Source organism: Lissotriton vulgaris, chromosome 10 (genome assembly GCF_964263255.1).
Source record: "Lissotriton vulgaris chromosome 10, aLisVul1.2, whole genome shotgun sequence".
NCBI lineage: Eukaryota > Metazoa > Chordata > Amphibia > Caudata > Salamandridae > Lissotriton > Lissotriton vulgaris.
In genome coordinates this window covers 1,002,554,056-1,002,569,062 of record NC_141698.1, presented here as the reverse complement: position 1 = coordinate 1,002,569,062, position 15,007 = coordinate 1,002,554,056, and the positions used below count along the sequence as shown (strand labels likewise).

General features: G+C 41.6%; 1 protein-coding gene across 4 annotated transcripts in view; it reads right to left on the bottom strand.

The window, feature by feature from the left end:
- Positions 1–15,007, bottom strand: part of CLCN5 (Cl-/H+ antiporter 5) — a 295,750-nt gene that overhangs the window by 42,258 nt on the left and 238,485 nt on the right. For all 4 annotated transcript variants that reach the window (XM_086942017.1, XM_086942018.1, XM_086942019.1 and 1 more), the window contains 4 exons: positions 4,848–5,035; positions 4,338–4,460; positions 3,864–4,070; positions 1,481–1,561 (listed from right to left, as the gene is read on the bottom strand). In XM_086942017.1, the coding sequence (XP_086798143.1) occupies positions 1,481–1,561; positions 3,864–4,070; positions 4,338–4,460; positions 4,848–5,035 (599 nt within the window). The remainder of the gene's footprint in view (positions 1–1,480; positions 1,562–3,863; positions 4,071–4,337; positions 4,461–4,847; positions 5,036–15,007) is intronic.

Sequence of the window (15,007 nt, the reverse complement as noted above, 5' to 3'; positions counted from 1 at the left end):
TTAATCCATTTTTGACAATACTGAGGACCCAATGTTCTGGTTATTTTATACCACAAGGGTAGCTGGTTGGAAATAATCTCCCATTAGGTGCTACAGGAAATGGAAGAGTGAAGGAGTTATTGTTTGAAGCTGGGAGTCCATTCTGTAGTTGTGAAAGTCAGTTGTGAGCCCTTGCCCCCTTAGGTTCCCCTGCCTTTGTAAACATAATTTCTACAGAAGCAGTTATTAGTGCTGTAGTTTTGTGGTGTATTCAAAAATGGTTTGTGGGATGTGGTCTAATTAAAAAGGGTTTGTGGGAGTGATGTTGACTTCTACCAAACCCCCTGAATTACCCCTTGGGGATCTCTTTTTTCTCTCACAGGACAGTGTTTTTTTTGTCTCACAGATTCCATCTTCATGCATTGAACCTTTTCATTCTCACAGGTACCAAACAGGGGCGGAGGACATATAGAATTTTTAGCTGCACTTGAAGGACCAAAAAGGCAAGTCCCAGCCATGAGGTACATCTCATTGTGAGACCATGACAGATCTGAGAACAAGCTAAATAAGCAGAGTCCTTGGGTGCTGATGCTCTTGTCTAACGCTATCAGAGAAAACCAAAAAAAGGGGGGCAGTCACTGCAAAGAAAGAGAGTAAACGAAGACCTATGCATCAAGATGTCTTTTTGTTCTTCAGTCTGAAATTCTTTGCAGGCATATCACTGGGGAGAATCATGTGAATATGCATGTAGTGAGTAGTGACTATGGACACTGACACGGGCAAGTCCCCAAGTCTCCTCCTTCTCAGTATTCCATGACAAAGTCCATACAAGAGTGAAGGTGTCGCCTCGGCCTTACATTATTCTCTGCTTGATTGTTAGAATAAGCGCCTCACTTTTTTCCTTAGGGGCCAAATTGGAATCACACTCTCCCTTCACAATCCGATGTGTTCTGGCCAGGCCCCTCTGCACCACAACTCAGGTTCATGCTCCTTACTATTTTGGTATTGAGATGCTCTTGACTGATCATGTTTCTCTTTGTACAGGTGGGTGGCAGCTTCCTTAACCCCTTCCCTGCTCATGACGAGCTCAGCTCGTCATGAGGCACAGTGGAGCTGTGCTGATGACGAACTCAGCTCGTCATGAATAGAGTAAAATAGCAATTTCCAGCACAGGCTGGAAATTGCCTTAGCAGCCAAGGTGTTAAGGTGTCTCAATGTTAGGCTTGAGAGGGGTATGAGATTTTCAAGCTCGTCTGTATCATCGCTGCACAAATCCTGTTCATTTTTGTTCGAGTGTGACAAGAGGTTTTCATGGCTCAGAGCTTGCAAATGTTACGTTTTCCAAACAGCACTACAAAATAGAAGGTGCCAACAAAGATATTGGGACAAACTTTCCTTTCTCATAAAGGCTCACTGCTGCATTGAGACAGAACACATGAATCCTTACTGAATTCTTATGAAAACTGAACGATAGCTACAACAATTAACATACACGTCTTACCTCTTCCAGGCTGAAGAGAACACCACCAATCGGTGCTCCGAAAGCCACAGACACACCAGCTGCAGCAGCTGCCGACAACACCTAAGAACAACATGTAATAATGGATTACAAGAATACTTTTCATATATATTACATGATTAGGATTTTATATTTCAGTTTAACAGTTTAAAATCCTGTAATTTACAGGATGATGGCGCATCAAAAACAGTAATTCCTACAATACAGCCTGTGCATTATTTCAATATTATGATCCAGCTGCCATATCAAGTTTTATTAAGAACATAATTTAACAACTGGACTGCAATAATTTAGGAGGTAGCAGCTAAATCGATATTAGCAGTTACTGTGCATGTTCTATTAATCAATCCAAAAGAAACTACTGCAAGATGGCATACAATTATGTCTTTAACTGCTGGCTAGAGTTTCTAAGATACTAGATCGGTTAAAAAAAACAAAGACGTATAGCATTTAACACTGTGTATTTCAAAAACAGAAAACATTAAACCAGCAGCCTAAGAAGATACATCAGTGCAGTCAGATTCTGTGAACCTATAATAGAACTATGGTCTGGCATCTAATATGCGAATGATACATAATATTTAATACATGTAAGTATTTGTTATTCTTCATTCTACTTAAAATACCAGGATGGTCTTTAACAGGTGTGAAATGATAATGTGATCAATACGGTTTGTCAAAATATGAATTTCTTAATACCTTAATTTTTGAATTTGGAAGGTTGTGTGAGCTAGTTAGAAACGTCCAAGCAACTGGTTTGCAGTATGGAACAAGAGGTGTAAAATCTCAATGCTGGCTATAAGCTAAAAATGATCTCAAAAAGTGGCATTTTATGTGGCAGAAAACAAACGAGCGGTGTTGAATGGATTTCGACATTCACTTGAGACTAATATGTAACTGAGCATTTAAAATGGAATGCCCTAGAACCTTAGGTCCCAGGAAAAGGTTTGCACCTTCGAATACACCGGCAAACACAGTCTCCTGGTGGCCACGTCCGTCACCTTTAGTGCTTTCTACCATTCTAAATGATGACGCCTTGAATGAAGTCTGGCACCTGATGCAGCTGATTTATTCCCACCAGGAATACAAATGAAACTGCTACAGACCTGTGTTTCTTCTTTGTTATGAACTGGCCATACGTTTCTAGGCTCAACTGTTCTAGAGAGATGTGAAGATTTGGTCTAAGCACAGCAAAGATGGTTGCACAGTGGTTCCTTTTTTAATTCTTGTTACCCAGACCAGAAATTTCCTATAACGCTCAAGTGAGTAGTATAAGGATTATCCAAATGGAACCTAAACTACCGTCTAGGACAGTAACATCAAAGTTCAAGCATGCTGTGTTTGAACATCAGCAACCTCTAAGGTACTGCAAAATTAGCTCAGTTAAAGGCTAGCAATCCCTACTGTGTTTTTACAACCATTCTAAGTGTAGAAGGTTTACCAACATTCTAAGTGAAGTTCATGAAGCAGCAGTGACCTGCCTGCGGTAACATTAAGATGACACATGCCAGTAGCTGTAACCACCTATATGCTGCCAGACTCAGCTCTAACTTTGGCTTCATCAAGGATAATTTCAGTTAACACAAAGTAGAAGGCAAGAATACTTAAGATAACAATGAAATTGGACCAGTCTCCTTAGCATAACTTAGAAAAATTGGATAACATTTTTGTATATCACAAGCAAACATTATATTTGTATAGCACAAACCTAGCCAAAAGGTAGAGAATCACTGTTCAGGCTCAAAGGCAAAGGAACAGTCAGTCAGTGACTGGAGGGGATAATGGTTCTGAAAGTGGTATGGTTACAGCATTGAGATGTAGTGGTTGGTTTTCAATAATACATTTGGCTGGGTAGTGTAAATATAAAGGTGATTAATATGGAATTGCAGCCCTCTAAGGAAAGAGACCACAAATGAGTCTGAGCTTGACCTTGTTAATTAAGTGAATATTTATATATCATCTGTCCTTGGTTGTGGAACTGGTTTTGCCCTGAGATCAAGGAGTCCAGAACATGTGTGTTCAATTAGAGGGTTTTGTAGAGGCTACCGTCTACAATTAAAGGAACCTCCAATGAGTTCTGGTGAATCATGCGGCACACACCATCGATGGCTCTTTGGGCAATAGGAATTGTTGAGTCCTAACCCCAACAAAGGAATCAAAGGCATGGTTGGTTCCACCAGGATTAAAACGTGTGACCTTCAAAATGTGCAGAAGTGCCATATGCAGTGAGCTCTCTTACTGAATATCAGTAGCACACAACAGATTGAGCAAGGAGCAATTCCTCACTGGTGCTGACCATAAACTATTCTGGTCCCTCTGACAAATGACTACCAGCTGTACATAGATATTGGCACTTTGGCTTTACCTCTCTTCGCTTGGCTTCATTCTTGCGGTACTTGGTGAAGAGGTGGCATAGAATGTTCCCGCAGCAACAAGCAACATGCACAAGGGGGCCCTCTTTGCCCAAGCTAAGACCAGATGAAACCGCAAGCACCAGAGTGACTGTCTTGATAAGCAGAGTCCATTTTCCTAAATAGCCCCGAATGATGAAACCACTTAAGATGGTTTTGATCTGAAAGTAGTTAAAAAAAAAAAAGTTAGATTCCATCAAACCACCGAACAGATATAGGCTGCTCAGCCGAAGGTCACATTTTATACTTAGGAGACAGGCTTCAGATACAAAGAATGTGGTGGAGAATGATGAAGAATGGTCATAGAATTTAGAGGTTTTTGAGTAGGATAATGCAGAAGTTGTGCAGGAAAATGACAATTTGAATATAAAACCACTGGAAGGCTCACAAAATATAAATTGGTTGCAAAAGCAGACGATTTTACTTACCTCTGGAATTCCAGAGCCACATGCATATGGAGCAAACCACCGTACAAGAGACACCGCCAGCAAGGAAAACATCACAGCCCATAGCACATAAATAAAGTAGTTCAATATGTATGGAAACGCTCCCTAAATAAAAACAAAAATAATTAACAAATTTTAAATATCCCCTTTTGCTTTAACAACACAACATTATATTTTATAAAAAATATACACTTTCACTCGATCTATTGTGCATCATTATTCATAGAGTCTTACGAAGTGACTGCACAGAACAACATACTACTAAGGCTGCTCTCAAATGGCCTGTATATCAAGGCTTATTTTTCTATGAGAACAATTGATTCCTATTCCTACTTGCCATTCTACAGAACTATAAACTAAACTCTACTGGGTTTGTTCTATCTGCAAGAACTTCTTGTGCGCTGAAGCATATTACAAATCATACATTTATGTTCCTATGCAACTATCTTGCCTACATAGTTAGAAATTTCCCTTCAAAAGCACATAAATCACCTCAGTCTGACCAATAACAAGCTGGGACCAACTCTTCCAGTCAGAGCAGTTATTTCGGTCCTCGTACGTCGTGTCACTGGAAATCCAACAGCAGTGCTCGCGGTTAAACCAGAAACCGGTTAGACAGACTCCCTCTTTCAGATCAGTCATCCAATGAGCTGAAATGTCAATCAGGCCTGCCAAAGCACCTATTATAAAGAAACAAAAAAAGGGAGATATTAATATAAGAAATGTCACAATTATTTCAATATAAGCTTTGCCAATAATTAAAATGTAATTAAATGAAAAGAATGTCGAACTTTGGCAATATTTTTCACCTCAAAAGAAAAAGTCGTAAAGGCTATAACAAATCAGTAACATGGGAGACGCACAGAGCTCTTCCATTAGTAGATGCCAGAACATACCCAAGAAACTACATCACGATTTCTAACAAAAGACTTCTTAAAGACCATTAGGACAAACAATTGAGGGTGCCATGGGCCCAAAGCATAGATTAGTGCTTGAATGTTCGGAATCGGTTAAGGTGTTTTAGCTTTACGAAGAAACTACTTCTACCTAATGCAGAGCAGAAATAGTGGACATAGGAGTATCAAAAGTAACAGGTTTTGGGAGCTTTGGGATGCATACTGACTGGAGCCAGTCCCTGCATGTCTTTAAAGGGTCCATTACTGGTTTTTAAACTGGTCTATCTAACTACAAGAAGGGCAAACCTATAATAAAGATTTTGTTGGCTATAGTCTGCAGGTTGTAAGGCAAATTTGAGGAATTTATTCAGGAATATGGCATAATATTTTGACAGTCAGATTACCACTGTGATAAACAAGCAGTTCAACTACTTTTGAACTACTCGCTCCATGGGATTACCAGAGCAAACCCCATGGTCTCTTACCCATCTATGCTGCTGCTCCCATTAATTCCAGATGGGAACAGTTAATCAAGAACAGTGAATAGGGAGGGCCTAGGACATGCTCATTGACCAATCCAACAAAAAGATAACTTTCTGGGCATTTAGCACACACTCATGAAAGATATGCATCTGTAGAATTTAGGAAGGTGACGTGCCCAGTCCGTGTCCTGGCATGCAGAAGAAACATGTTGGGAAATTAGGTGAACAATGTTATTCCTGACATGTCTTCTTGGGCACAATGGCTGAAACTGTACAGCTATAAAATATTTTCCATGGCTGAGTCTTGCCAAAACAACCATTTTGTTGGAGGAAGTCTCGTCAAGGGTTAGGGGTTTCCGATTTTTCTCTTCGGTGTTAAACTTGTAAGGGGTGTATTATTGGATGACCGAGGAGTGAAAGATCCTCTTGCAGGAATACTGGATACGGTATGTGTCCTAAAACTAATACAAAACATATTTTTTAAATTATCTTTACTCCCTCAGCAAAGAACAAGTTTAGCTAATCATGTTCTGTAACACATTTCCTATTGTAAGGTCTAAATGACTTAGATGTGTTTCTAGGCAAAGTATACCCTGATTATTTATTGGCATTCATCATTTCTCTGAATCCTAATTGTCCTTATTATACTAGTCATTGCTTGTGACTAAATTCAACTCAGACAGGAGCAAAATTGAGGAAAATGCTGTAAATTCAAGTTTAGCCAATTCTGTTGGTGGCATAAAAAAATCTGACAATCTCAGTACCCTTCAGGCCGTACTAAAGCAAGGAAAAAGTTAGAAGGCGAGTGAGAGATGGGTGAGTCCTAATGGATGGTACAAGGACTCTCCGGACTAAGAATAATAAGGATTAGCAATAAGTAATTTGGGCGGTGCCTGTGCGTCCTTAAATCAGTTGGTTCTTATGAGAAAGATCAGAGTTTGGCTATAACCGAGACAAAAAGACATCTTACTAACAGAGTTCAATGCATATCTCACTGCTTCAATGCAACTCTTTGGACTTTAAAGTTGGGAATACTGGCCATTCTGTCATAGTGCTTTTCATTATTGACAATCAGTTGAAATCTAGAATGATGGACAAAGGTATACAGAGATGCTCCGGTATCTGCTCTACATATTTTGACAAGAGACCATCCCTAACATCTGCCCTAGATGCTGCCAACGCTCTGGTGGACCTTCCTTAAATCTCATCTGGAAAAGGGCATATCACATACGGAATAGGCCAGCGTTACTGTGGGAAGTATGCATCTACTGTGACAGGGGTGTGCCTCTGTCCTTGCCCAGCAGCACCACAAAGGGCATACAAGATCTAGAAGACTAGCTTTTCAGCAGAAAATGAGGAGGAACATAAAACAGGTAAGATTATCTATGATGAACTATTTAATGGAGTGGGAATCTTTGGAAGAAAATGTGGACCTCACCGAAAAATCATCTTTTCCAACATAGACAAAAAGTCTTACATAACTAAGCTTGAAGTCACCACCACCATGGAGATAAACTTCAATGTCAAAAATGTAATACCAACAGAAACCAGAGGTTCAAATGCATTTTTCTGTAAGCTTGTAGATCTAAGGCTAAATGTCATGAATGAGCTAAAGGTCATATGACAAGACGAGTCAAAGAGACTCTTAAACATGATGCCAGAACCTGACCAAGAATAAAAACCTTTTTGAGGCTTGGAACACTGCATCCAGAGACAGACAGTTCATTCAACATGCCCCCTCAAAGGAATCTGTATCTATTGTTACCACTAGAGGATTCTCTCCAGCCAAGGGGTCTATTTGACTGCTGTTTATGGCAGAAGAGTTGCAATTTTATCTTATAGCCCTCCCGAAACACTGATGCGCTGATCTTTCTCAAGTTCCCCGAAGTAATGGATTAGGCCTACAACTGGAAACATGGGCCTTCTTCAGCATAGTTAGACTGTGCTTTTGTATTTGGTGGCTTTGTCTAGTAAACTTTTCCATGTCTGCAGAACTGGGACAATTGCTGTTGCTTTCCTGAGAGTTGTCCCAAATATGATCATCATGCTGTACTTGCTGTTGATGATGAATTGCATTGTTGCTGGTTTCTGAATCAAGGGGAATGTTTCATTTATTTAAATAGACAATGCACTCTTTCCTGAATTGCAGACAAAAGACCAACTCTTTGAAAACGCATAGGAAGAGCCACAGATTTCTGTGAAGGATATGCATCCATTATCAAATGGATGACTTAACTTTCATACGATCAATACGGATACAAATCGGGATTAGGCAATTTTTATCTGTGCCACCTTTTTCTTCATTATAGAATATGAGAGGACCTCGAAATACAGGGGTTCAGAATGTGTGCTGTACAAAACCATCTCCTGTGTTTGATTATAATGTTGTCCACATATATTAGCAACACTAGGCCACACAGAGGGTGCACATGACAACTGGCTAGCCTCTTAGTTCACTATTGGCATTATCAGGCTGGGGGGGGGGAGTGGGAGGCATTACTATTTCAAAATTCGTGTTCGACAATACCTCTCATTGCAGTGCTATGGTAAAACACTTTTGCATGTTAATGAAACACTTTTTGGGATTCTGAAGAAAACAAATCCTATTTTTACACATTTGTTGCAAGATGTCTTTCAAATAAAAGGTGTTCCTAAAGTTAGTTGGTGCAGGGCACCACCCTAGTTACTTCATAACCTCAGTGAACCTTCAAATAAATGCTTGCCCATTTAACATTTTTTCAGAATATTTGTTCTTAGCCTGTGCTGCTGTTCACCAGGTGGGCCGCATGTTAAGTTCAAGAGGGCCGCAAGCGCCCACCCCCGTACTTGGAGTATCACTCCTGTACACCAACACTACACTGTGTGCTTGCCATGAGCTTATTTGAAAAAGAAGCCTTCGGCCATATCCTGCCACTACTGCTTCTCTTCTTTTGTGGTTCAGCTTTCCTCTGACCTGCTGCCTGCAAACAAAGGTTCTAAGAAAAGAAAAAAACATCGACAGAAAATACTCACTGACTATTATGAGCAGATGGCACATGCAGAGATCCTTTTAACGAGGGAAGTTGTCCGGGGTAGAAAGGAGCTTTGGGAGGTTGAAAACGGGGTAGCAAAGGCTAGAGCCAATATTCTTTGTTTTTGGAATACAGAAATTGCAAGGAGATTCTTAACTTCCAAAATGCAAAGTTATGAATAAAAAAATTGGTAAAAGTCTAGCAGTAAGACTGCGAATGAAGGAGTCCGCTCGGAACATCAACGCAATGAAAGACAGCCAGGGTGTATCTCACTCAGAGCCGGATCAAATTCTTAGTATATTTCAGAGGTTTTACGCTGAATTATACTCGCAGGAAGATAGGCCAGACGTGGTCACTGAATGGAGCAATTGATTGGATATAGGGCTGAAAGTGTTAGATCCTAATATTGCTCACGAACTGGATTTAGCGATAACAATGGTAGAGTTAGAAATGTCAGTAAAGAGCTTGGCAGTTGGTAAGGCGGCTGGCCCCAATAGAATACCCGCGGAAGTATAGAAACAGCTTTTTAATAGCCTAAAGGATGAAATGTTGAGGGTTATGTTGAAAGCACAGCAGGGAAACCCACCTAGCACTTGGTCAGAAGCGACTATTGCGGTTTTCTGCAAGAAAGGCAAACCTTCGGATACTGTGGGATCTTATCGACCAATATCTTTATTGAATGTTGATAATAAGATCTATTCAAAAATTTTGGCCAACCGCCTATCCGAAGTTGTATCATCTTTAGTTTCTCGACAACAGCATGGTTTTATACCGAAAAGAGGAACGGTGGATCATATAAACAAAGTTATCACGCTATTTGATATCGCGGCGGTGAATAATCAGGAATTAGCGCTCTTTCTGTTGGATGCAGAAAAGGCGTTTGACCGTGTGTGCTGGGATTACTTATGGAGATTAATGGCCAAAATGGGATTTGGCCAGAAATTTATTAAGTCAATCAAATCTCTATATTCTATACCAACTGCCAAGATCTCTGCTATGGGAGCGCTTTCCGACTCATTAAATATAACTAGAGGGACTCGCCAAGGTTGCCCTTGTCCCCGTTACTATTTGCTTTGTATATTAACCCTTTTGTAGAACAATTAAATCACAATCTTCTTATACCCCCCTTTATTGTATCTGAATTTGCTTTTTCTGTTTTCGCCTATGGGGATGATATAGCGGTGGTCACCGTTAACCCCGCTACTGCCATTTTAGAGATTGAGAGGCTTGCAAAAGATTTTGGAATTATAACCGGCTATAAACTCAATGAATCAAAAACTCAGATTCTGTGCTCGGAAGCTTCAGCATGGGAATATGAGAGAGTGGTTAAGGAGGTTATTTATCTTGGGATATTGATGAAGGCTAATATGGCAGAATTGGTTGATTCTAATTGGAATACTGTATATGACAAAATTAAGATGTCACTTGAGAGATGGGAACGATTATACCTGACTATTATTGGACGTAGCAATATTATAAAAATGAATGTTCTACCTAAAGTGTTATATCTCTTTAGGTCAATACCCTTGGAATTTCCAAAACCTAGGGCTTTGCAATCCTTATGTGGGAAATTTATTTGGAGCCCCGGAAAACAGACGAGCTATGAAACGCATGATGTTACCAATTGAAAGGGGAGGGTTAGGGGTGCCAGATTTTTTTCTTTACTATATAGTTTGTTTCTTATTGAAAATGAGAATTTTGATAACAGGGGAAGCAACTGAACACACATATAATCATCCATCAATATTTGAAATCCTGTTGGGGTCTTGTGTGAAGCAGAGCTTATTCATCGAAATTGACGGCAGTTACTATAAGCGAACCAGATTTAAGGAGCTATTGGGCGCTTATAAGACTTGGAGATGGCTGATTCGAACAATGGCAATTGGGAAGTTTTCGTGCTATACTCCCTTTAGTGCATCAAGGATATTGCCAATGATATTTTTGGATGGAATGTCTCAAAATTGGCAAAAAAGGGGGTAAAGTGGTTGGGTGACATGTGCATGGAGGATGGCAAGTGTAAATCCTTTGTTGAATTAACTGATCAGTTTTCTCTACCCAGAAGCTATTTTCTTAAATTCTTACAAATTCGGGATTTTTTTATAAGACAGAAGTTAATTTTACAAAAGGATCAAGTTATAGAGGGGATTAGCACACAGGTGAAAATTGGTATTTTGTATCGAATGTTATTAGAAGGGAAGTTGGACGATCTTGAGAAAATAAGGGTAAAGTGGGCCAACAGTCTAGGAGATTCAGAAATAGTTGTGGAAGATCTTATTTTATTGTCCAAAGAAGCTTTAAATGTCGGCTAATTTAAAAGCTCAATTTTTCAAAACCCTGTTTGATTTAGATTATACTCCTGAACGTATGTCCAAATGGGGAGAGGGTTTTGACGGAAAATGTTTTCGGTGCAAAGCTGATCATGCAGACAGTATACATATTTTCTTTTCTTGTCCTAGGTTGGCCGGATTTATAGGAGAAATTGAAAAACTAATGTCTTTAGTACTTAATTTTCAGCTGACTGTTACCCCTGCGATGCTAATACTGGGGAAAATTCCTAAAGATAACCCCGCGGATAGGCTATATCGCTTTCGTCATTTTATCTTCTTTACAATGACTGTTGCACGATTGTGCATTGCCACTGAGTGGCTTCAGGAAAAGCCACCCCTATTTCAACAATGGCGAGCACGAATGTACAGTTTATATAAATTGGAGTGGGGACTTTTTTCAGTTACTGGATCTAGGAGGAAGAAGAAAATGGGTTTGAAAATTTGGGGTGCCTTTTTAGATTATTATGAAGATTGAGAATGTTATGAAACTTAAATTGTAATTTCATTTGTCATAATTGAATCTAGTGCACATGTATAGCTGAGTTTATGTTTTTGCCATTGGATGAATTAAGCCAGTTTTTATATTTTATACTTGCTTTATTTTCCTCTTTCCTTTTGGTGTTCTGATATTGTTTCATTAAGGATAATGTATTTATGCTGTGAACCATTAAAATAAATAAAAATAAAAAAAGACTATTAGGAAGCAAGGTTCACTTCTATGGCGACCTCCAACACAGCATCTGGTAAGAGGGGTCAACATAAATACCATGGGGAATACTTCCATGTCTCTGAGGTTTCATAATGACATAGAAATATATAAAATTCACCACACCCCTCAACGTCCAGCTCAGGATAAGCAGCAGGAAGCTGTGGAAGACTTGACCTGATTAGGAGTATCAGCATTCTTGTAGAATCAGACACAGAAAATAACAGGAGGCTGCTGGAAATGCCACGTCTATTTATGCACCCAAGCTGATTGGTGGAACTTGCATTTTCAACATTTACCTGGATTTTCATTGAAGCAAGGTAGATATATCACACATGTAATGACAGAAAGAGGATGACGGACGTTTAAGCATTGTTTTAGCCCTCAGATGGGATCGCTTGGTTACTCGGATGACGAAAGTCAGTATACGAGTACCCCATGATATGGAAAATATGGATCAGAGATCTTTGGGAAACGTGTAATCAGAAGATGCTTGTAGTAAAAGCTCATAATAACGGATACCATATTATTGTGTAGAATACCATTTGCTACCTAAGCATAATAGTGAGTAGTGAAGCTAAGCAGTGTCTCCAAAGCCTAGTATTTAGGTTCTGAACGGTCAAGAAATGAAGTTATGCCATACGTGGTCAATATCGTTGTGAGAAAGAGTATTTCGAAGGCTTGTTGGCCTGAATTAGGACTTAACCACTACTACAGATGTTAACTCTGTTTAACTATATATGTTGGTAATGCCTGGCAAATTAAGACTGTGGTGCAATTTAATTCTCAAGCGATTTGTTTAGTACAGTACTTCCTGCAATGTTCCTTGCCATGCCTCACTGTTGTGTGTGAATAACAGATTGGTCTTTGCTTCCTCGATCTGTTTGTGCGTGCATCCGCAATGATAATCTAATCTCTAGAGTATGAACATTGGCTTCTTCCTTGGACCTCCTGTCAATAACTGGCAGGACCAGGGCACCAGTAAGGAGCAAGAAGCAGGATGATAGAGAAATGGGATAGGTTGCAGCAGCAGGTGTTCACTGGGGCAAGAGGGATTTGTGGCCTTGATACCCTGATACGTGTAGGTGTCAGCAGGGCGTGAGTATGATGGTGTAGGACTTGGCCTTCTAGGCTAAAGTTCCCTAAACTTTTTGCTTTCCCCTAGACCATTTTCCTGACAGAGTTGCCAATTTAGATGCTTTGGGTACTTTGCCACTGCTGATCAGTGTCAAAGTGCAAGTGTTCCCTAAGTAAAGTGTAATGGTAATTGGTTGACCATGATTGGTATGTTTGCCTTACTAGTAAAGTCCTTAGTGATGTGCACTGTGTGTGCCAGGGCTAGTAATGCAAAGGGGCGTGGAGAAGGGAACTCAGGCCTCCAGTTTAGGGCCTGCGTGCAGTTTGCTAAGTTAGCATGTTGTCCTGACAAGTCCAACCACTTGTCAGCCCTTACTTTACCTTTAGCATACACATTGGGCACCCCTGTTTTAGGCCACAGGTAACCCCTGGGCCGGGTGCACTGTAGGTAAAAGGCAGGACATATACTAAGGTGTGTTATGTCCCGACAGTGAAAAACACTCCATTTTGTTTTTCACTGCTAAAAGGCCATCCTGCCCATAGGACAGAATGGGGAGGCTGGGTGTGTATTTGTTAGCCTAGATTCTTCTAAGTTTATAATGGAGAAGTTACGTTTAATATGTGTTAGACCTGTCTGCTTCTGGGAAGACTCTAACCACCATGATTTATTTTTGTCCCCCTTAGCCTCCCAGACTTTCTATTTTTATTTTTACATATGTCCATCAGGAGTTTTTTTAATGCTGTCAGGAGGCTAGGTGCTCCTTGGCGATGACGCCATTTTTCCCTCATAACCTGTGAGGCCTAGTCAGCCCCCTTGAAAATCTAGGGATCTCCAGAGACCTAAGATGGTGTCCACCAACTGCCATAACGGACACCACTGGAGGACAGGTCCATAGGTTAACATTAGGGAACTTTCTAGAATACCCTAGAGAATTCTGCAGGTCTCAGGCCACCCTATATAAGGCCAGTGACCAGCAGCCATTTTGTGCTGACCCCAGAGTAGAGGAGTGAGGCAGTGGTGAGAGGAGGTGGACACACTGAGAGCAGCTAGTTGTCATTTGAGGCTGACAGTTACTTCAGAGGATTGTTCCCCCTTTAGCCCTTGACCGATCCCTCTCTCAAGACATCAGTTATTGACCAAGAAAACAAGCTTCGTGAGAAGAAAAACCCTTCTGGACCAGCATTCCTGTAGAAACTGACAGGACCTGCTTTCTGAAACTCAGTCTTATATGCCCTGCCCAGCGCTGCACCTACCAGGGTATCGAGTCATTTGTGGTCCCCTTGGAGCGCCTTGAGGTGGTTGGGGAACTGTGGAGCCTGGAGCACCTGGAGGAGCGAGTGCCCGATCTGTGAGGTACTTCTTCTGGAGCCGGGTGAGGAAAGCAGCAGCGTGTGAGGAGCGGCGCAGTGTGGTCCGTCTGCGGGACCCCGGGGGCACCAGGCGCGTCAGGAGAAGCGAGGAAACGCTTCCGCGCAAGCCAGTAGCGCGACCGCTTCTCTCAGCAGGAGGGGCCTAGGGTCGAGCAGGCCCAGGGGTGCAGTGTTCCCTGCGTGACGAGGTCCGGTGAGGAACACGCAGGCGCCGACGAGCAGCGCGACCTGAGAGGCGGAGCCATTGTGAGGAACGCGCATGCCCCAGAGATCAGCGCGTCCATCGGGTTGCCTGAGGCGGCGCCAGACGACTTTCCGGAGCGCCGCGTTGACAGCGGAACCCCCTACTTGTGAGCGCTTGCTGGAGGAACTAGCGCTTGGGCAACCGACCGCCCATCTAACCCCTGGTGATCCACAGACGCAGGAAATCGCCGCGTTAAGCCTGAAACGAGGCCCCCTAGCCAGCGCTGACAGGAGAACGCGCGCTTGGGCTGAGGAGGCCGGCAAGGCTCTCCCCACGTCAGTGCAGGGAAGCAGCTGATCGGGGGAGCTTGAGAGGCGGGTACCAGCTGAAGGCCTATGGACTGTGGCATATCTGCCACCCAGACAGTAAGGAGAGTGGGAGTGTGAAGAGGGAAGTGTTGGGTAAAAAGGGATAAAAGGTTGACAGCTATTTTAAACAGGTCTATAAGCAGAGAAAAGGGCCTTGACCTTTCTACTTCCCTGGAGATTCATTCTGTGACAAAGGAGAGAAGGGGTTAGGAAGCGTAACCCTAGATGTG